The sequence below is a fragment of the Gadus morhua genome, chromosome 1 (assembly GCF_902167405.1).
Source record: "Gadus morhua chromosome 1, gadMor3.0, whole genome shotgun sequence".
NCBI lineage: Eukaryota > Metazoa > Chordata > Actinopteri > Gadiformes > Gadidae > Gadus > Gadus morhua.
This window is the reverse complement of record NC_044048.1, coordinates 8,946,179-8,967,177: the sequence shown is the minus strand read 5'-3', so window position 1 is coordinate 8,967,177 and position 20,999 is coordinate 8,946,179. Positions and strand designations below refer to the sequence as shown.

The window sequence follows — 20,999 nt, the reverse complement described above, 5'->3', positions numbered from 1 at the left end:
ATCATCATATATCATATTAGTAATTTACATAAACTTTAACACTAAATGTAATACAGTACATTTTATAATAAATAATACATTATATATAATACCCATTATATAATTAGGTATTGGTAAAAAATGTCCGTCTATTTTATTTGTAGCTAGGCGATTTCGACAGGCCAATCATCTTGGCCAAGGCCAACCATAGGCCTATTTCTTCTTTGACCGAGTTAACGTTATTAAGTCAACACAATATAAAGTGCCCATCTGTACAGAACATTTTATTTCCAAGATTTAAATTAAACATTGTTTCACTTCAGTCAAAAAACAAACATATAAGCATAATATCCCTTTATACAAAAAGCTACCAATCCAATTTGAAAACACAGACATGACATGACTTAATCTTTAAATAACACTAACCAACATTTGTCCCAGTGACATCAAAGGTCTGTATACAACCTAATAAAATTCACCAGAACATTTGGTTCCACCTGTGTGACTCCAGTCGACTTTCCTAATCATCTGTCAATATGTATAAAGATTACTGCTCAGACTTTACTCGCAATGGTTTCAACAGCTCAGTTTCAGGGCAAGCCTAAACTCCTCTCTGGTCTTGAGAACTGCAGCCTGTAGAGTAGCGATCTCCGCGGACAGCTCTATAACTAGAACACAAAAGAAAAAACAGCTATGTTGATACCAATACGAGTTTAAATACGTACATGAGATTGTCAGATAGTTTATTTCCTTCCATGGATATTTATCCCCAATTCAAAAAGTCCCCACAAAATGTATATCATGAAAGAACATGTAGGGCTTAGAATCACACAACGATTTCTGGAGATAAATGTAAATGTAACAAAACATTGTAAATGAACCATCACCTTAGATGTGCACAAACCCCAAGCCTGGTACTCTAGTTATCTTGCTTCATTTTGTTCATTTGTTTTCACTTATGAATGTAATTGTAGAGTGCGATCATCTGCACATTTGACAACAAAACACTTTGACGTTGAACAGGAAGCAAAATAGTAAGCGGAACAAGCCTTTTGCTGAGCTGCAGCACCCTACCTTGCCTGAACGATGACTGTGCTTGTTTCAGGGTCTGTGGCACCAGAATCCCGAACCATTTCAACGGGTCCGCTTGAGGATTCTGATCACTGTTGTTTCTGTGAGACCCGCTGGGAGGCTTTGTGGATGTGGGCGAAGGATTCTCAGTGGAAGCTCCCACAAGCTCCTCTGGTTCAGCCATGTCCTTACTTGCCTTGATCCTTCTCCTCACACCTGTGGAATACAACGCATCTCAGTTTGAACCATTCCTCCACAAGGGGGTGGTCGTGGTGGTGCCCATGGGAAGGACGTCGTGACGTGCATGGCGGACTCACCCTCCTCTTTCGGCCCGATGTCCTCCACAGACGTGGTGTTCTGGACGCGCTCAGTAGGACTTTGGATTGTTATTCTTTCCGTGCAGAACTCAAGTGCATCATTCTCCACTGCCCTGTATCAACAAAATGACAAAGTTAACCTATGATAATTAATACAATTTAAGAAAAAAAAACATACTTGGAAATCAGCATCAGGATAATTTTTATTGCAAAGTATATTTGCACATACAAGGACAGAGTCTTATTGAGTAAGGTGCATTATGGAAGCTTTTTAGCCTCTTAATTCAAATTAAATTCAGCAATTTAATGTGCATATCGGGGCGCTGCTTCGATGTTACATTGAATTGCAATATGAATTTAATTTTGTTCAGAATTGAAACAGGAATTATTCAAACTAATTCAGGATTTCATGGCTACTTTGCATATTAAATTGGCTAATCCATAATGTATTTTCAAATTGCATGTCCAAGTTGCACGTTGAATTGCCAATAAAAAAATGCATTTCCATATGAATAAAGAGCCCAAAAAAAAAACTTCCATAGGTGCATTTAATTAAACATATTATTAAAGTATTATAGCAATAAAATTGTTTCATGACGTGAAGACTCACCTGGCTTGCACGAAAATCTGTGGCTCCATCTCACTGGCATACTGAAGAGAGGACACTTGCTTGTTGCCCATGGAGTACCGTGCCTTGGACAATGAAAACCATCCCTGTGGATAATGGGAAACTACTGTTGAATAATAACCTGGACATATATTTGCATGTCAATGAAATCGTGTGTGAATGGAATGGTAATAGTCGGTATGACACTTTTCAGAGCCACAATTAACCGTATCAGTACGTAAAAGGTATGCAAAAAAAAAGGACCTGTCTTTCAACGATTTGAATCCGATAGGGGTTTATCATGGGCTATTTGTAGCGCAACAGGGAACGATTAAACTAGCAATTCAGCCGGTTTTCACACCCACAGTGTTAACAGACAAACCGGCCTGGGCTTTATACATCTTTTATTTAACCTTTATTTAATTCAGGGAAGTCCATTGAGAGCAGGCTCTATTTTCCATTACGCCCTGAATGCAACATACAAATAAAAACAGAAATTCAAATATACAATAGAGTTAAACCGTAGGTCAAACAACCAAAACATTTCAAAACATAGAAATAATACAATTCAATGGGACTATTAAGAAATCTATGATAAACACGAGCAATCATTATTCAATGCGACTTCAGTAATCCCCTTGAACGTCTCAATTTAAAAGAATCGCTCTAGTTTTAGTTAGTCCTGAAGTCTGTTGCATCTGGGGGAATAATTTTCATGTTTAATTTATAATGTTTAATGATAGATCCAACCTGCTCTATGAGAGTGTTGAGAGCTGAACGTTTCTCCTGCAGTGACTCCAGCTGGTCCATGTATTGTAGAAGCTGTTCGTCGAGCAGGAGAGATGTCTCCTCTGTCTTTGAAAGCCCCATGATAATTGTATTTACGGTGTGTGTATTTGATTTGATGAACCTTCAGAAATATAACAAAAACCTCACGTTAGGAAATGTACCCACCGAGGATTGTAATGATTTGCTAGTTCCTTTTTTGGTCAGCTGACCTTGCTGTATGTCAGCTGACCAAAAATACGTCATCAACGAGAGACAAAAACTACGTTTGTAAACACAGCGCCGCCCATCTGTAGAATATAGCGTGAAATTTGTGGACGCTTCAAATCGGTTTATTTTAAGACAATAATTAACCTTACGTTTGACGATATTCAATCAGCTTCCGCTGATTATATAACCGCATTTTGGTCAAAGAGTATAGGACACACTGACTCTGAAAGAAAAGTTTTAGTTCCCATACCGGGAGTCGAACCCGGGCCGCCTGGGTGAAAACCAGGAATCCTAACCGCTAGACCATATGGGATCTGTACACTATACATGGCAACAACTATATACTAAAAAATCAATAGGCAATAATATGACAGGTATGACTATCTACTATCTATCTACTAATCTACAGCTCGCCCTACGGACCATGCATGTGTTACAATCATTCTGTGTGTCAGTCACAAGGAATTAACAGAAAACGACCCTCAAGGTAACACGCATACCATGTCAGACTATTTGATCACAATGTTAAATGAGGTGCAAGCATTTACGACTGTGTCCAACACTTAACAGCAACACATATAATACTATAGATGTTATTTTTTAACATAATTTTTTTTCAATATTGCGCCTCAAACGGACTCAATACTGGTCAAATACTTTTATGGTTCAGATATTGTACTTTATTAAGTATCCATAATGGATGGATTATTTATTTTCCGTGCTACGTGTGTTATGGTATAGTCACTAGTAGTGCTCTACAACCTCGGGTCAGGGCAGGTAAAGGTGTCCCTGGCTCGGGTCGGGGCAGGGGAAGTTGTCCCTTGCTTGGGTCAGGGCCCCATGGTCAGGGCAGGTGTCCCTGGCTCGGGTCAGGGCAGGGGAAGGTGTCCCAGGCCTGGGACTCTTTCTTCACAATAGTTCTTCTCTTTCTTCATGTTACGTATTTTAGGAACACAAGCTGTATTTCCCTCACTTAACCAATAGGGGGTAGGACCAAATATATAAGCCGTAAATACTACACATAGCCACAAGGGAAAGCAGGACATTACTGAAGGCTGCAATAGATACTTTAGCCACAGAGGGCAGCATCACAGACCAGGCGAGGAAAACCGAGGATTACGTCACACCGGTTCCTCTCCAAGTCTTCCGGTCCTCGCTGAGTCCATAAAGAAGACCACCTGGCCACGAAAACTTTAGAACTCTCCCGGCAGCGATTACCATACGTGGGTTTGTGGTTAGGATCAGCTAGGAGAACACTCTCGCACGTGCTAAGGCACATCTCCAATCTCTCTTTACTTCAGAGCATCAGTTTACCATACCGAAAATACTTTATACAAATAAAGTCTCGTTAAAGCTATTCCTTTGGATTCGACCCCTCTTTCCAATAAGTACATTGCAATTTGGTGAAGCCCTGACGTGATTGGAAAGTTCCGGACCGAGACTTGCGACCGCGGGGCCGTCGGGAGCAGTACAAGCTACTTACAGGCGCCACAAGAAAGGTAAACAGAACCTGTTGTCAATGACTAAACTCTGTATAGTTAGATTAGTAACATTAGGTGAATAGCTTGTACTGCCTTCGACTGGTTGCGGGGACGTGTAATCTCGGGCTGGTTTAAATTCATACAGCCGGTTAGACGAACGGCCTAGGATACGCTAACAGATTGAAATTGAATAACGAGCTCACGAAGTAAAGGGCTGGGAGTGTGTTTTATATGGGTTTGTAGATAGACTGTATCCAATCCTGATTAGATCTAAATGTTTGTACCAACGTGGGAGACGTATTACCTGTGGTTAAGTGTTATTTATTTGGTGATAAGCTTCGAGTTCAGCCGGGCCACCATAAGGTATATTTATTACCGACCATAAACTTCCGAACTCTTACGGCGGGGCGAGGAAAGGTCAGGTTTTTAACGTTAATCTAGCTTAGTTGCATATTGAACCGGAGGCTTGGCCGGCGTTAGCCAAGGAGTTCAAATCTAATTGATTCCTCACAGCCCGGTTCATGTAACATCTAATGTGCAATTTTGGTTAGTATAAAACGCAGCCGTAGAGGTAGCACTTACGCAGTACAACCCATCTGCTATCAAGTCCCTCGCTAACCCGCCGTGGGGACAAACTTGCTGGAATCTCATACTTCTTATAGAGATCCAAAACTAGTTTGTTTCTGCAGCATTTTGGATGTACCACGTGGTGTACGATTTAAAGGGACAACGCGTCTTGGAAACGTGCGTTTCCTTTGTTCGTACCTCCACAGTCTTTGTAGTCGGAGCCCTTTTTGAAACAAACGCCATTGCTCAAGAGCAACAGGGGGCCTCGACTTAAGTGTTACATCCTCTCTCTCTCTCTCTCTCTCTCTCTCTCTCTCTCTCTCTCTCTCTCTCTCTCTCTCTCTCTCTCTCTCTCTCTCTCTCTCTCTCTCTCTCTCTCTCTCTCTCTCTCTCTCTTGCAAGTCAGTAGGGTCTGAATGGTCAGTCTTTTGTTAAAACTGCATGACCTCTGACCTGGACAATAGCAGATCTCGCTCCCTCTCTCTAGAGATATGTTCTATCTCTCTCCAAGCACACACTTATTGAAGGCAACAAGTGTCATTTTTGACCTGGGTGTTTTGATAAGGCAATGGTAGCCTGCACAAAGGGACCTAGAAATATGTTCTCTCTCCATAAAAATATTCCCTTAAAAATCCATCTGTTTCAAATGATAACAATGTTTTGGCAGTTACTTATTCAGCCAATGGTATATAATTGTCACATTTCACTAGTCAATAGCTGGAAGTATTATATTGTATATTTCATTCCAATATTTGAGGTATTCCGCACGCTCATTAAGTGCCCTCATCCTCTACGAATCAATAAATCCATAGCATTAAGTTGAAAACCATCGGTAAAGCAATAGTTTCTGACGCATAATATTTTGGCTATAGTTTTGTAACTAATAGAATTCAACATCTATGGGAGAACAATATTTATGTATACATGTGATAAATCCGTAAATCCACTTTGTTTGTACAGACGTATTGCTTTTGGGCAACCAGGAAGGTTGTTCCCAATTTCAATATGGAATATTGAAAAGTAATTAACGTTGTACAATCTTGTAACTCCCAATTCCTCGCTCTTTCTCTCTGTCTGCTTGCCTGTCTAAAGGTAGGCCCTCCCTCACCCCTTAAATTACTTCCCCATCCTTTAGTCCCTGTCTCCCACCCCCCCCCCCCCCCCCCATAAAGACCCCCCCCCCCTTCCCCAGAGAATAGAACGAACCCCCACCCTTCCCACATCACCTCTCTCTATCTCTCTCTCTCTCTCTCTCTCTCTCTATGTCGCTATTTTTAACAACAATGACTTCTATTTGTAGTTCCCCTTATCATCCAAGGATCTCATAGGGCTATCTGTGTACATATAAATTTACACAAAGCGCAGAAACAGAGTGTACCACCGTTTTCAGCCGGACAGATAGAACTCTGAGAAGTTTCTGTAGTCAGCTGATACGCATGTAGTTTGCACCGCAGCCATATTTGTAGTTCTTGGTAGTGAATCCAACCCCCCCCCTGTACCCTCCCTTCGATCCCCCTTCGTAGATCTCCTCGTCTCTTTTTTCCCTGTCTCCAACCCCCTCTCGTAAATTCCCTCCCCACCCTTTTTTCCCTGTCTCCCACCCCCCCCTCATAAAGACCCCCCCCCCTTCCCCACAGAATAGCTTTGTCTTAAATGCCCCACTGGCGTCGTTTTGAGTACTTGTCGTTAACGATTGTTCATGATTATGGGTGCGAGGTAAGGTCCTCCACTATCGGTCTCTGTGAAGATCGAGCCACAAAAGAACATTAACGAGAGTTCCAATCATTATTATCTTTAACTTCTCCCATTCTTCTGAACTTTCCTGAGGCCGGCACGGTCTGTGTTCCTAAGCAATAGCTCCATTGCGCACGGTCAGAGTAAATACCACCTATCTGATGATCCGCTAATAACATCCAAGACTGCATGATTACTTTTACATTCAAGTCTGTTGATATTTTGTTATTAAAAACGATGAATTATTAATCTACGAGTCCCTCCTAACCCTTTACACTCGTAAAAGTCCCCACCACCCCCCCTCCAGGCCCAGTCTAGCACCCTGTCCCCTCACTGGCCTTCCATCTCTCTCTCACTCCAACCCCGTCTTTCTCCGCGTCTTCCTTCCACTGTCTTAATGAACCCCATCCCCCACCACCAATCTTCCTCCCTCTAAACCCTCATCATAAAGACCACCCCCCAGCCTCTCCCACGACACATCTCTCTCTCTGTCGCTATTTTTAACAACGATAACTTGTGTATATATAAATGTACACACAGCGCAGAGCCATACTGTATTGAACACAAATTGCGGTTAAGTGGTAGCCTTATGTTATAAGGTACCATAATTTTCAGCCGGACAGATAGAACTCAAAGAAGTTTCTGTAGTCGGCTGATACGTATGTAGTATGCACCGCAGCCATATTTGTAGTTCTTGGTAGTGCCCCTACTCGTTAACACGAGATTATTCCCAATTACATCTCAACATCTCCAAATGTACCACAAAAATATAACTATTATAAGTCCCAACTAGACGACCACCAGCTTTCCAAGTAACCGATCTACTGTTTTCCCCTCATCCAGCTCAAGAATCCCCTTAATTGTCTGCCCCACCAGACGAGACCAAATTTACATTGCAACAATAGAATCACACAGCGCTGCAACATAAAGAGGAACACACCTAGGCTGTACCTTCAAACGCTCTCTACCACACACTACCTTATTTACATTGCTTAAAGGAGGAGACTAAACCCCTTCCTATTGTCAGTTAAATTGAAGTCTTATCTCATTGTTCTTCCTCCCCCTTGCCCCCTCCCACCCCTAACACCTGGTAATATGTTGGAACCAGATGTGAATTTTGTATATGTGTTTGTATATTTGAGGGTCTGGGTGCTGAAATACAAGAAGCCAGTCCCTAGTTGATATCGGCAAAGCACGCAAATATTTGTGTAGGTTGTAATCAATGTTTTTTAATTCACCAACATTAATAGGTTAAACGATCTATAAATGTCTTGTATTTGTACTAAATTTGTTTTCTTTTCTCGTCAGGCTTTTGCAACCCGAGCAGTAATGGATGCCCGTCATCCATCATTTTAATAGTTAACATTACTACAAATATTCTCTTTTCTAATCAGGGAGTGGCCACACAACGATCAGTTGCCCACGATCATCATTTTACTTCTGTTCATAAAATATTAATTCTCTTTTCTCTTTAGGAGGTGGCAACACAAGCATTATAGTTGCCAAACACTCATCTTTTTACTTCTCTGCATTGATCTTAATTCTTTCTCTCTCCAGGAAATGGCAGTATAAGAACGAATGCCAAACACGGACAGCAATTATTATTATTTTTTTTTTTTTCAGGTTGCTAAGCGCTTCTGTCTATTCAACATGCGTTTTGTGTAGCAAGACAGGTAGAGAACCAGTCTGGTTCAAATAGACACGGGGTTCAACTGCTAGAATAATATGTCTAATTAATAACTGGTACACATGGTTTTAAACGGTGCCCAAGGAGGGAGTTAGCTCAACTGCGGTAGACACAATTACAATACGTTTTTTGCGAATATTAAAGGTACATGGGTTAAATTCTACAATAATCAGCTACTACAGACGAATAGACTGAATAACACTGCGTGAGGTGTTCAAGGGTCAACTATTGCTTCCATTGGAGCGATTGCAATAGATATAATATCATACCACCAATATGCATGCAATATCTTGTATTCAACAATTAGGAATGCCGGATTCCAGAACCGAAAGAAGTCCTACAAAAGGACACCAACCCAGGGGTCTTGCATCAAACCAGATCCCTGTACGACAATTACACGGTGATCTTAAGATAGGAATAATTATCTAAACTCCGCATCATGAACGGTTAGCCTTTAAAGTTGTCCATAGCATGCATACCGCTCGTCCACAGAAGTCCGGGGATTAACCAGGCCTGGGAATTCTTATTAGAAGAGTTTTGGGATAACCTGCCTCATAGGAGAGCAGAAGAGTCCCCCCCAATAGAGGATCCTGAGGACAAGCGGTAGAAATGCATAGTTCAACAAACCTGACGAGGTCCAAAAATACCAAAATAAGAACGATTAAAAAATATATTTCATTACAAACTATAAAAAACGTTACGGTAACAACAGAATGCCTAATATTGAAATGCAGATTTTTAATATTAAGATATTTTTGATAATGTTCAAATTTAAGTTTTGTATGTTTGTATTTTCCCATGTGGTCTTGTCACCCTGTTATTCTGCAGGGTCGTTCAAAATCCTTTGAGGTTAGTGGAAATCAGTTCTCACTCTGTTCCTTTGTTGTCCTGTGTTGGTTTGGGCCCGTTATCCTTGATCCCCAGAGAAGCGCAGAGACGCAAGTGATAAGGAACGGCCAACCCCATATTTATGACATCTTAAGGAATGATGACTTAGGTGACCATATGGTTAACAAAGGCATTTGGTTTGTGGTGAGGCAGCTGTCCTCAGCAACACTTCTGAATGTGTAAGAACTCCTGGCCACTCAGCAGACCTCTCTGCGGACCCTTTAGAAAAAGAAGGGCTCCGCAGGAAGAAATCCCATCTGAGGTCTCAAATTGTTGAATAATATGCTTATTTTTAGGTCTGTTGATGCATGTTATGATGCATCTTCGTTCGTGCTTTTCTTACGAATGTGTATATAGAGATAAAAATAAAATGAAAATAAAAATATAGAATGAAAACAAATGGTGGATTCATATACCATGTGTAAATGTCCTCTTGTGTGTGCCAGAGCCACCAAAATAATGGAGGTTACTCGACTGTTACATACACGAGGGGATATTGAAAGCATACCACATATAAAACTAAGATAATTAGAAAATGGTTCATTATAATTAACTTTCAATAACTTTGCTTTATCCAATAACTTCTGAATTTTTATTTTAGGTTCAGGTTTTGTTTTGTTTTAGAATATCACCCTATATTTAATGCCCAGATGTGCATATAGTGTAGGACAATCGGGTAGTATAATAAAGGTAGCTGTTGGAACCAGATACGGTTACAAAGAAGTGATATTGAACATACAAATTTTAACTTTCCAATTTCCCTTTTTTCATCTTTTTAGGTTTATAAGATAGGAAAGGGATTAGCAATACATCTGCTCGCCAGGGACAACATAGGCTCAATTTAGATTCAGCAGTAGAGGGTTAACCTTTCAAATGCCACTGCTACTGCTGTAACGCTTTGATACGTCAGCTTCTCATAGTCTGATATTTATTTTTACTCTGATAAGTTACGGCGCATCTGACTCATGAAACATTTACGGTTTACTGCATTTAACTACAGCGTGGTCTCAAGACGGCTGCATAGGCCCACAACTATCGACCTTTGGTTTTGTATGTACTGGTCTTCATATATCTTCATAATGGATTGGTTTAGGTACAGATGATTAAGGAAAGGAACTTCAACTTGGTTGCACTACATCGTTGTTAGGATTGGTTAATTCTAATGCGCATGGCTGAAGCAATGCGCAAGGAGGGATGTAGTGTGAATATTAAATCAAGGTTGAAGGTTGAAATCAGCTCAGAATAAGGAATGGGACCCTCAAAACAAAAATTTAAAATCCGCACAAGCACTAAATAGATCAATTATAATACAAACATGTTTGAAACGCATACAATTTTCAGGTCCCATGTTTCCAGAAGCAAGGTGAGTACAGTGTATCACTCTGACACAGCTAACTTTGCACCTAATGCTTACGGTTAGATTCATGCTTACACTTACATTTCTAGGGTCCCATAATGGACTTCCATTAGAACAATTAAAAATAGAATTATAGGAAATGTTTTTGAACAACTAACTGCTGTACATGAGTTTGTATTTCTACAATAGAAACAAAAGTTCCAGAACCAGATGCAGACACACCCGGAGCCGATAAACTGCCTCCGCCGAGCAAGGAGCAGTCACATGAGGAGATCAAATAACGGCAGGAGTTGAATTGGTTCTGTTTTGCTTGTCCACCATATAAAAATTATGTATATATATATTGTTTAGATAAATTACATGTATCATAATCAGCAACACTTCGTTCAGTTTAACAGATAAAGTTAAAAGGAATATGTATATATATGGAAATGTTATTGACAGAGCAAGGAGGGATAAATGCGATAGGCACAACGTGTTGTAGGCCAACTTTATCCCCAATAACACAGCTCTGGATGGGTTGCTGGCATAATTACAATCCCTCAGGTTAGAATTGGCAGAGAACTCCGGCATTAATGACCCTTTCACAGGTTGGATGGAGAATATGTTTGGGAGGTGGAAAAGCATGATCCAGTAAGTGCCCGTCGCGGGAATAAATGCAGAGACCGTGTTAATTGTCACCGGCTGCCGTTGTATTCCCTGCGCACGAGGGCTACTGCATCTGCTGATCCCCACAGCAGTGGGCGCTACAGAAGCGCCAAGTACCATTCAGGCTTACATGGGGATCAGATATGATCCGATGAAAGTGAATGATACATCACCTGAGGGGCCCGACCATATCCAGCTGTAATATGTAGAATAGTCAACACCTATACTATTCTAGTAGAAGCGCCTGTATATAAGATAATCAATATCCCGGATTTACTTGAATAACACATTTCCAACAACCATACCAGGCTGTTTGTTATTGTATAGTGTTGCGAATGCAACCCGTTATTTCTGAATCGCTGCATTGATAATGGTACTGTTGATCTTCCTTGAGACGATTGTTTTACAGGCCACCTGTTGCTGACACGACGACGGAGAACCTGTGAGGAGGCTCCCATGGTGTAGGAGTAACCTCTCTGAGATGAGCCCTTGACAAGGAGGGACGAGTCTTGGGTTCATGAATTACAGACCCGACGGCGACAGAAAAAACAATGAACTCCCCAAATCCATGCCCAAACCACCCACAGGAACCGGCACACCAATACACGAAGATCACTTGAACTCCCCAAATCCATGCCCAAACCACCCACATGAACCGGCGCACCAATACACGAAGATCACCTGAACCCCCAAATCCATGCCCAAACCACCCACATGAACCGGCGCACCAATACACGAAGATCACCTGAACCCCCAAATCCATTTTAGTTTATCAATCAGTTTGAAATTTTAAAATTGTGTTATGGCCACCAATTTTTACGTTACTTTTGCACCTGTTGAATATTTTATGACCTTGTAGCACATGACCAAAAGTATTAGCTCAGGATTTCTATTGATAGTTTTGTTTGTGTGCTGTTTGGCCATGTGATTGTATGATAACAAGATTCATGTTCATGTTGTATTGTTAAATAATGACCTGTATTTTCAACAAGACCCACAACGTGAATGCCGTCTCAGTATTATGGGGACGCGTAGTGGTTTTTCCCCTCTCTTCAAGAGGTCTTTCCGCGACGGTTGATGGTGTTGATGATAGATTCTACTTTGACTATGTTTTCGGTGTGGTAAATGGTGTTTATGATCTAAAATATTTTTGTATGGTCATCTAAGATGACCAAGGAGGGACTGTTACGTATTTTAGGAACACAAGCTGTATTTCCCTCACTTAACCAATAGGGGGTAGGACCAAATATATAAGCCGTAAATACTACACATAGCCACAAGGGAAAGCAGGACATTACTGAAGGCTGCAATAGATACTTTAGCCACAGAGGGCAGCATCACAGACCAGGCGAGGAAAACCGAGGATTACGTCACACCGGTTCCTCTCCAAGTCTTCCGGTCCTCGCTGAGTCCATAAAGAAGACCACCTGGCCACGAAAACTTTAGAACTCTCCCGGCAGCGATTACCATACGTGGGTTTGTGGTTAGGATCAGCTAGGAGAACACTCTCGCACGTGCTAAGGCACATCTCCAATCTCTCTTTACTTCAGAGCATCAGTTTACCATACCGAAAATACTTTATACAAATAAAGTCTCGTTAAAGCTATTCCTTTGGATTCGACCCCTCTTTCCAATAAGTACATTGCATTCACTAAAGTTAACTGATATATATTTTCATACAGAGGCTACGCGCTATACTTATTATTATTTTAAGTCATTGTTTTTTAAATCACCGTTCCCATAATGTTGCTCCATTCAGACTACCTTCACCAACCGAAAAGGAAGTGGCTGGAGATTGTTTATGTTAATGATTGGTGACTAATGCTTACCCTCGCGAATGATCCGACATGAGGAACCAATCAGAAAGCATCCGGATCACATGTGCCGCTAGGTCCACCCTTCATCGTTTTCTGATTGGATGTTTTCACTCGGATGTAGCGCACTTTCACCGCCCACATTCGTTTATTGTAATTGTGTGCATGCTTCAAATGTAGTAGGTATATGTGTATACTATTGGGTGGGTAAGTTAAATAGCACTGGATATCAGAGGATTGTACGGAGCAATCTTGTATCCTATCGCTGATTCGCCATTCTCCAACACATTATTGGTAATATTTAAACACGCATTGATAACAATATTCAACCCAATGTATGTATTTTTGCAGCGTGCTAATACATGACATCCTTTCTTTTAGCAGGTGATGGAGTCCACTTCAAAGCACCACGTCGCCCACCCCTTTTGGCCGCGGGACTTGTCCATCCCCAACTATGTGCCAAACGACCGGTCCATGTCGGAGATCCTGACCTTCCTATTCTCCGTCTCCGGCGTCTTCCTCCTGGCCACCTGGGGGATCACTGGTCGTGAGAACGCCTCCGGCAGACTGGGAGTTTGGAGGCGCCTGGCGGTGTGTTGGTTCGCGGTGTGCGGCTTCATACACGGGGTCATAGAGGGATGGTTCTCCCTGTATTACGAAGTGATCCCAGCCGACCAGAGCTTCCTATCCCAGCTCTGTGAGTAGACAAGTCAAGCATAGATAATTGCTCTGGTGCTAAAAGTTTTGAAGGTGGTGGTGTGGCTGTGTTTCACTCTTTTGATTTTATCCACAGGGAAAGAATACTCCAAGGGTGACAGCCGATATGCTATGTAAGCTATTATCACACACACACACACACACACACACACACACACACACACACACACACACACACACACACACACACACACACACACACACACACACACACACACACACACACACACACACACAATTCATAATGAAGCCTAAAAAAAGCCACAATACAGTAACACAATGTCGTTATTAATTATCTTTATTTCCTGTGTAGAGCTGATAACTTCACCGTGTGTATGGAGACCATAACAGCCTGGCTGTGGGGACCCTTCAGCTTCTGGGCAGTGTACGCTTTCCTGACCAACAAGCCCTACAGATTTGTCCTGCAACTGATCATTTCATTAGGTAAGAGTATCAAATATGGATCTTTGTGAAACTGCAATACAGGGCTACTAATCATATAATCATAAAGTATCTCAGAACCTGCCGCTAAGCGATGAGGCAGATGAGGACATCACAAATGAAAATAAATGTAAAGTAATGTTCAACGTATTATTGATCATTGCAGGCCAGCTGTATGGAGCTGTGCTGTACTTCTACACTGAGCACCGGGATGGATATGCTCACAGTGAGATGGGACACCCCATCTACTTCTGGTTCTACTTTGTGTTCTTGAACGCGCTGTGGGTCATCATCCCCTTGGTACTCATTGTGGACGCTTGGGGACAGCTTTCAGGGGCCCAGGCTCTCACAGACAACGCTCGGAGCCACAAGTCTAAGAGGACCTAAACTTTCTGATCTGCTAGGGACTTCTATTGAGTGTGGGGTGTGTGCGGATAAGTGGACATTGACGCAGGGAATATTTAAACGAAGCTATTGACAAGATGGAATTGTATGTGTGAATGGACGATACAATGCACACGTAATTGTTTCTATGTTTTTAAGTGCAATTTGTTCTATGGCGTCTGTTTTAAAATGACAATATACATGTGTTTCAATTAAACATTGTAATTTGTATTTTGCCGAGTGTCATTTTTTGAGAGCATAGGCCTTCTTGCTTCAGGGTGTAATGATTATCCCAAGCAATAATATGCTGGATTCACACTGCACCTAATATGTTTCATGCATGTCAAACAATCAACCTTTTATGACACGTTTATTCAATTTCTCAATTCTGATCAAGATATATTATATATCTATTCAATCGTATTTCACATTATATAATATACGGATGTTTATCTTTTGACCCGTTGCAAATATGAACAATAAATGTGAATTTACCTGGAACTATGAACTATGAACAAAACAATGAGTGAACCATGTGACAAATCTGTAGATATGCATTATTATTATGCATACTGAGGGCTGGACTGCGACAAAAAAGGGCTCTTGGCTTGGTTTTTTTTGTGCAGTATATGCAAAGATGTACGACAATGTATTCATCTCACTTACTTTATAGCACTTCTTATGGTTATGCACTCTTCTCCCTGGTTCTGGATCGTCTGCAAGCAAAGCAGCGAGCTCTGGAATCAATTGACACACAAGGCTGTGTCACTCATTTCAGATTCAAAGTGGATCACAGATACAATGTGTAACATACATGCTATCCAAGGGAAGATCCCCTTATATCTTCAGGGCCAGCATTCAGTACATTCAGTGATGAAGAGTTGACGCATACGCACGCACGGTGTTGATGTTTGTCTGAACAAGGACCTTGATACATGATGATAAAAAGTGCAGATCCAAACATCTTATCTGGCTTCTTACATTGAGAAAAAACAACAGCCTGCAATTATTTAACCTTTCAGTTACCATCCTATTCACACAAATGTCAATTGTGTAACAAAGTTGTTTTGGCCGATATACCTGTTTTATGGGCCGGTCAGACAAATGTGTACTACTATACTAAACTATAGACTGTTCTGTCCGAGACCAGTCCAGCCCTGGACCAATAGCTGAAGTACTATACTGAAGTGTGATCTTTAGCCTATATCCAAGTCTTTGTCTTGTTACTGCTTGTGTGAGCAGCCTGCAGGTATTTTGCAAGAGTAGATTGCATGCGTAACAATCTGACTTAGCTAGATGTATTTGTTCTCCTAGTAGACAATATCGTATCACGCAGCCGAAATAGCTCAGTTGGGAGAGCGTTAGACTGAAGATCTAAATGTCCCTGGTTCGATCCCGGGTTTCGGCAGATGCATTTTGCTACATTCACCTCTTAAATTATACACGAATAGATTCTTACTTTCGTTACATTAAATTAAACCATATTGTAATAAGAAGACTAGTTGATCTACATAACACGCATGCATAGGCTATTAATCAATATGTGACCGCTATGCATGTAGTCACAAGATAAATGTCCCCTGAACATGTTCGTCATCTTACAACTGAATAAACAAAGGAAAAACACACTACCGTCAAAAACGCAAATCGACTCGTAGTTAGAAAAGTGACACAGTACGGGCCCATACAAATAAATAAAAATATCCTGCCGGATGGCTCTTCTTCGTATGATAAAACGACGGTCGTTCACCACCAGAGGGCGCATGCCTCATTATTGGGAGGCATGTGGCCCCGGAGGTTGATCGGGTTGCTACGGAAGGTTGCTTATTCGAACCCCTGCTCCAGCCCAGAGTGTCGAGGTGTTCCTGAGCGAGACACGACCACACCCTGGCTGTCGATTTGCATGGTTGACACCGCCGTCGGTGTGTGAATGGATGAATGTTAGGCAATATAATAAGGGAGGCCACTGGTTAGAAAAGCGCGGCATAAATGCCATTTACCATTATTGAGGTACGCAATTGAGATACACCGTGACCTGCATGGAAAAAAGCCAGAATATTTATCAGCGCAGATAAATTGGCTCTTCAGAGACCTATAATTAACTAAGTAATAAGGAAGTACTACCACTTCCTCTAGGTGACCTTGGGTGTCTTGAAAGGCGCCTCTAAATTAAATGTATTATTATTATTATTACTTCATGTTAGAATATACATCCAACATTATGGTTATTAACAAAGGCCTTACAAATAAATAAGAAACTGCACACAACTACCACAGTAAGCACATGAGATGAGATGCCTTATAAGACAGTTTAATAAACAATATGCACGTCTTAGCACAAAAGGGTAAGCAACAAATATAACATTTTATTTTCCATTGCAATCAGTTACAATTGAGTCCGACCACATGTAGCATAGTAGAAAACATTAACATTACAATTTTATTTGACTATATACAGATAAATTAAAGATTTGTCGCAAATGAAGGACAACAAGTGGGCAGTGATCTACATTCTAGTGTGCGTACAATTCTCTTTCTTTAAGTCACATTCTGTACATTGACTACAGAAGATCCATGTTAAGACTTTGAGGGAACCCGACAAAAGCAGTATGCAGCTTTTTTCGGTAACACGAAAAAAAAAAAAACCTTTAGATTCTATGTAGGCTTATCAAATGTCTCTTTCCCAATCTTCAGCTAAACATCTTGCTCAGTCTCTGTGCCAACTGTGTGTTAGTCTCCTTCTCCCTGCTCGCCAACTCTTTCAGAGCTTTGAGGGCCGCGGGAGACTCTGGCTGTAGCTCCAGCAGTCTCCTGAAGGCCTGTCTGGCTTCCCCCAACTCATTCACCTGTTGGCAGGCCTGGCCCAGTCGGTACCAGGCCTTAGGACCGCCGGGCTCCAGCTTGGTGGCCTTGGCGGCGTTGGCCCTGGCCTTCTCCGGTTGGCCCAGCTTGAGCTGGCACAAGGACAGGTTGGAGTGGAGCTCTGCCTTGAGGGTCATATATTCACTGGCCGATAGCAAGAGTGGAGGGTCAACATCGGGCGGCGTCTGTGGACACTCGCAGTCCTCAGCGTCCACCTTCTTTCTCCCGAGAGCGTAAAGGGTGATGAGCAGCTTCAGGGCGCGGCTGTAGCTGTCCGCTGCTCCCCAAAGGTCCTCGCCGCTCCTGAATCTGGCTCCGCCTCTCTCCTTGTGGAACCGCACCCAGTCCAGCTTCTCGCCGGTGGACATCTCCCAGGTGTCCTTCCCCGGCGTGAAAGAGTGCAGTTCAACAGAGACGGTGGACCTCTCTTGATCCTCTGCGGGGGGTTGGATTGAGGAGGCTCCCGGGACATCTCCCACCGGCGACAGTAGTATCTGAGGGATACACGTGTTTTATCTTGTTGATTGATATGATGGCACAAAATGAAATAAAACCGTATAACACAGCTTATGTTCTGTATAGGGTTATACGGACCATATATATATATGCCCTAACCCTACAATTATTAACAACCTAAGGGCTGCTTGAAATGTAAACGTAAACGCCATGTGAAAAAGAAAAAACATAAAGATGTAAGTTGAGTTTAAAGAGTATGGTGTGCTTGCGTGAGGGGGTTAGTTGTGAGTTGAGTTTCAAGTTTATTTGGTGTGTGTGTTAGGGTTAGTTGGTAGTTGAGTTAGGAGTGTGTGTTGCCTGGTTGATGGTTAGTGGTCTCCTACCTCACATGTCTCCTGAGCTCTCATCCTCTCGATGCATGCCTCTGTGACATCGCATTGCCCCTCCCCTAGTCTCAGTGTGGTCCAATCACCGAGCGGGACCTGCAGAGCTGAGCTGTTGGAGCGCGGGTAGGGGATGGGTTCCTCCTGGGACGGCTCAGCAGGAACGTCCGACTCAGAGGAAAGCCCCTCAGGGTCTTCTTTAAGGCTCACTCGAACCTTACACAACGAACCCATCTTCGGGAAGTCATCAGAGGACCCTGCTACAGAAAGAGAGGCTGGACCAGGTCAGCAAGACATTTAACATCAACAGAGAAAACAGGCTGGATAGAGATATAGCAACATTGCCACACAGGCATAAGTAGATACTTCATAGCCAAAATATCATAATCACAACATTTGATTAAAAAATCCTTATTGCAGTGTAGTTATTCCTCCTTATGGTGGAGGACTAATATGGACTACATTTCTTCAGTGACAGAGAGAGAATTGAGAGAACATACAGGCATTGTTGACACTGTAAGTGTGTTGATCCTGTCTTGTTTTGCGCATCAAGGTTTGTTGAACACCCCAGAGGCCACTTGGACACACTGATACAAACGAAGTGACGTCACGACCCTGGTTGCCGCTGCAGACATCCTGTATGTCAGCTGGGGTGTTTGGGTCCATCACTGTAACACAGAGAGAGATTTATGCGGAAGAAGTTAACACAGGTTTTTGGTAATTAACTGATAAGAGGTGTGGGTGTAGGACACTTGAGAAAAGTATACATTCATCAGTAGGCTTAGAAGATCTCAACGTGGGAAAACATGAAAGTTAATAAATAAAAACAGGCATCCTAAATAATTACGAATGATAAGCAAGAAAAGCTTGGTATGTTGTTTTAGATCCCAGCGATAACCATTTGTTGAGATATCTGACCCAATAACTGCGTTTTCACCTATTACTCTTGTGATACCATGAGTTAGACTCGTTAAGTTACAGCAAACAAACGAAGGCAATATTTATAAAAGAGAGCAACTTGTCTATACAATTATAGCTCACCTTAAAATTATAATGTTTCCAAAATCAAGCCTGAAGTTAACTGCAACAAGGCACACCGCAGTTCGGGGACATAAACAAAGGCCATGTGATCTTTTCAGGTTCCGGCGTACATCGGAAGTGACGTAGTGGGGAATTTTGAGTCTTTACAAGATGAGCAGCAGGGGGCGACAAAGTGTAGCGTTGTCTTTCCAATTTTCTTTCACAACACTCTGTAAGCATAAAGAATGCAATGAGCTTGACTCCGAAAATGACTTGTCTCTCGAGTTAGTTTGATCTTTTACTTGAAAAACATGAAATCGAAATACGGGTAAAAAACCTGTGTTGCTACCAGGTTTCTAAATCTGTTTTGCAGCACATGATGTCAATATTCTGACGTCATGTCTCTACGGAAGCCTTATGGGTCCACTCTAATATGCAATCACAATAATAATTATATTTGATTTAAAAATAATCAAAATATGCAACCTAGATTACAACTTACTCTGGCTCTTACATCAGGTGGAGGAATAACGTCGGTTACGTTCATCCTGTAGCAAAAAAAACGAACGCACAATCCATTTCATTTTATGACAATATTCTAATATTCGATGTTGATGTATTTATTACTTGATATATCATTGTAATTTTTGTCCGGGTTATGCAGCTAATTGAACATTCAAATCTAATTTCATTTTGAAATTTGCTCATAATAGAGAACCTTAGGTAAGTTTCCGTTCAGCATACATCCATGCAAATATAATAAAAGAACATTTGGAAGGATAATCATAATTATTATCAATTATTTGTCGCCTCTTCTCCTCTCTTGTCTCCGCGTTCTCTCTCTTACAAAATTGTAGCAAACTGAAATGTCATTCCTTCTTATTTTTCCTGTGTTCAAATGAGCTGTAAAATGCCTCAACCTCACTCTTGGACACAGCGCTCCCACTGGCTTCTTGAGAAACCACCAAATCGGTGTAATCAGAACAATGCTTCCCCAGGACTCTTGGACAAGAACTGGGTTCAGAGGAACACTTCAAACCCATTGACCAATAGGCCGACCACTTCTGGGAGTGTCCATATCAGTAGTGATAGCTGCAATATACTCTCTCAGGTCCTGTTGCTCTATCATTCAGGCTGTGGATGATGTAATTTAGTCAATAAGCAGCATTAAGATGAATACATGTCAATGTCATTTATGACTAGGAGGACTCCTGCCCACAGCTAGGCTGCAGACATTGGGGTTCTATAACAGAACCACTAGGACTCAAGCGCCCTATGACCACTAGACATCCCCTATTCAAAACCAAATCAAACCCTGAAACAAAAACCTAAAAGAGCAAAAGTGTTTTAAGTATATATATATATATATATATATATATATATATATATATATATATATATATATATATATATACTTAAAACACTTTTGCTCTTTTAGGTTTTGTGTATACTATACACAGTATATATCTTGGCTGCAGCCAGTCCACGTAGAACTATCCCATCTGCAGCTGGTTTCAGGCTGAGCTGGTACCTCTCTCTCGCTCCATCCTATGTGTGTGTGTGTGTGTGTGTGTGTGTGTGTTTTTGTGT

At 41.6% G+C, this 20,999-nt stretch overlaps 3 protein-coding genes and 2 non-coding genes across 10 annotated transcripts; 2 read left to right on the top strand and 3 right to left on the bottom strand.

The window, feature by feature from the left end:
• Positions 1 to 237: 237 nt before the first annotated feature.
• On the bottom strand, positions 238 to 3,021 carry vma22 (vacuolar ATPase assembly factor VMA22). 2 transcript variants are annotated; one of them, XM_030346031.1, is made up of 5 exons: positions 2,929 to 3,021; positions 1,978 to 2,081; positions 1,368 to 1,480; positions 1,054 to 1,266; positions 238 to 647 (listed from the first exon to the last, which is right to left on the bottom strand). In XM_030346031.1, exons 1-5 carry the CDS (start codon positions 3,004 to 3,006, stop codon positions 556 to 558), a joined length of 600 nt encoding a protein of 199 aa, XP_030201891.1. In that variant the 5' UTR covers positions 3,007 to 3,021; the 3' UTR covers positions 238 to 555. The 2 variants fall into 2 exon arrangements, with proteins under 2 accessions (XP_030201891.1, XP_030201803.1); XM_030345943.1 differs by having other exon boundaries at positions 2,725 to 3,006.
• Positions 3,022 to 3,211: 190 nt separating this feature from the next.
• Positions 3,212 to 3,283, bottom strand: trnae-uuc (transfer RNA glutamic acid (anticodon UUC)). The gene has a single exon. It is a non-coding gene; the product is annotated as a tRNA-Glu (tRNA).
• ebp (EBP cholestenol delta-isomerase) lies at positions 3,233 to 14,919 on the top strand. 3 transcript variants are annotated; one of them, XM_030345824.1, is made up of 5 exons: positions 3,233 to 3,457; positions 13,528 to 13,843; positions 13,940 to 13,976; positions 14,177 to 14,307; positions 14,471 to 14,919. In XM_030345824.1, the coding sequence occupies exons 2-5, from the start codon at positions 13,534 to 13,536 to the stop codon at positions 14,689 to 14,691; spliced, it is 699 nt and encodes a 232-aa protein (XP_030201684.1). In that variant the 5' UTR covers positions 3,233 to 3,457; positions 13,528 to 13,533; the 3' UTR covers positions 14,692 to 14,919. The 3 variants fall into 3 exon arrangements, with proteins under 3 accessions (XP_030201684.1, XP_030201517.1, XP_030201597.1); XM_030345657.1 differs by lacking the exon at positions 3,233 to 3,457 and adding an exon at positions 13,264 to 13,440; XM_030345737.1 differs by lacking the exon at positions 3,233 to 3,457 and adding an exon at positions 13,269 to 13,440 and having other exon boundaries at positions 13,531 to 13,843.
• Positions 14,920 to 16,023: 1,104 nt separating this feature from the next.
• trnaf-gaa (transfer RNA phenylalanine (anticodon GAA)) lies at positions 16,024 to 16,096 on the top strand. The gene has a single exon. It is a non-coding gene; the product is annotated as a tRNA-Phe (tRNA).
• An 873-nt stretch (positions 16,097 to 16,969) lies between these two features.
• On the bottom strand, positions 16,970 to 19,640 carry fkbpl (FKBP prolyl isomerase like). Of its 3 annotated transcripts, none has more exons than XM_030363848.1 (4): positions 19,431 to 19,640; positions 18,890 to 19,057; positions 18,390 to 18,664; positions 16,970 to 18,044 (listed from the first exon to the last, which is right to left on the bottom strand). In XM_030363848.1, the coding sequence occupies exons 2-4, from the start codon at positions 19,053 to 19,055 to the stop codon at positions 17,379 to 17,381; spliced, it is 1,107 nt and encodes a 368-aa protein (XP_030219708.1). In that variant the 5' UTR covers positions 19,056 to 19,057; positions 19,431 to 19,640; the 3' UTR covers positions 16,970 to 17,378. The 3 variants fall into 3 exon arrangements, with proteins under 3 accessions (XP_030219708.1, XP_030219726.1, XP_030219718.1); XM_030363866.1 differs by having other exon boundaries at positions 18,390 to 18,646; XM_030363858.1 differs by having other exon boundaries at positions 18,390 to 18,649; positions 19,431 to 19,639.
• Positions 19,641 to 20,999: the final 1,359 nt, after the last annotated feature.